General features: G+C 39.4%; 1 protein-coding gene across 11 annotated transcripts in view; it reads right to left on the reverse strand.

Annotated features, from left to right (window-relative positions):
- trpm3 (transient receptor potential cation channel, subfamily M, member 3) overlaps window positions 1-1,214 on the reverse strand; it is a 168,439-nt gene that overhangs the window by 77,960 nt on the left and 89,265 nt on the right. For all 11 annotated transcript variants that reach the window (XM_032516962.1, XM_032516958.1, XM_032516960.1 and 8 more), the window contains one exon: window positions 1,034-1,113. In XM_032516962.1, coding sequence (XP_032372853.1) covers window positions 1,034-1,113 — 80 coding nt within the window. The remainder of the gene's footprint in view (window positions 1-1,033; window positions 1,114-1,214) is intronic.

Here is a 1,214-nt window from a genome sequence, read left to right on the forward strand (position 1 = left end):
TCAGCTGGTATTCTGTCTATAATGGATGGCAATGGAAATTTCTAAGTAAACCCAAACTTTTGACCGGTAGTGTATATAATATAAATAGCTGACAGTGCTGTATTGTGTGAACAGTTAACTTCATTAAAATTGTATGTGGCCTTTTCTTTTGCGGGTCCCACTAAAACAAGTTCCTTCCTGAGAATATTTGGCTGAGTCACTTTGGCTGCGTCCGGAGCATAGTGCCGCTCAAGACAATTGTGACTGGTTTAAAGAAATGCAAACAACCCAGAGTGTTTTGTTTTTTTTCTCCCATCCCAAAATGTATCTGTGGTGTAACCAGACCCTGTGGAGATAGGTCTGGCAATGCAAAAACTACTGTGACAGTGACTTTGCAGAGGAAAATAAGAGGAACATTGAGATAATGAGCGCAAAAGTGTCTCTCTCAAAACTTCATTACATTTTGTTAAAGTGCTCTGATCATTACACTGTTATGGTACTAGACAAGGCCCTAACTACTTTCCCAGTTACACTTTGCTATACGGATAAGCAGTACGCACCTGTGAGGTCAATCTTTCTTAAATTAATAACCTTTCAAAATGTAAAATCTTTTCCCTCTTTGTGAACCCGGCGTGGCTCTGAGTTTACATTTGTGCTTTTAAAATGTATAATGTCAGTATTTTTTGGCTCATTAGTGTAGAGCATCTAACTGTGATGCAAATAGAGAGTGATATTACTCTGAGGCGTGTTTTAAAAGGTCAGTAGTGAAACAGGGCTCTTAATATGCTATATGTGAGGTGGGCTATCACCGTAGCTTACTGACTCAGTAAGGTCGTGTATCTTTTAAAGCAAATAATGAAGCTGCTGAATCCTAAATATATAGACTTCTTTAGACCAAAACATCCTTTCTTTATCCTTTGCTTCTTTCACAATCCAAAGCAAAAAATGACTAGCTGCAATTAAGAATTATGTCCAGTAATTACATCACATGCACACACATCTATGTAATGCATTGAAATGTTTTCTATTGTTTTTCACACACATGCTTACTCACCTATGGGGGTCTTTGGCGCTCACTATGATACGAACACATTCTCTCTTGCTGAACGCTCTTTCTATCCACGATTTCTGTGCCTGCAGAAATGAAGACAGAAGAACTCGGTCAGATAATGGAGCTGTGACCTGAGCAAGCAGGAGTGACAGACTGACAGACAGACAGACAGACAGGCAGGCAG

The sequence above is a fragment of the Etheostoma spectabile genome, chromosome 5 (assembly GCF_008692095.1).
Source record: "Etheostoma spectabile isolate EspeVRDwgs_2016 chromosome 5, UIUC_Espe_1.0, whole genome shotgun sequence".
NCBI classification, from domain to species: Eukaryota; Metazoa; Chordata; class Actinopteri; order Perciformes; family Percidae; genus Etheostoma; species Etheostoma spectabile.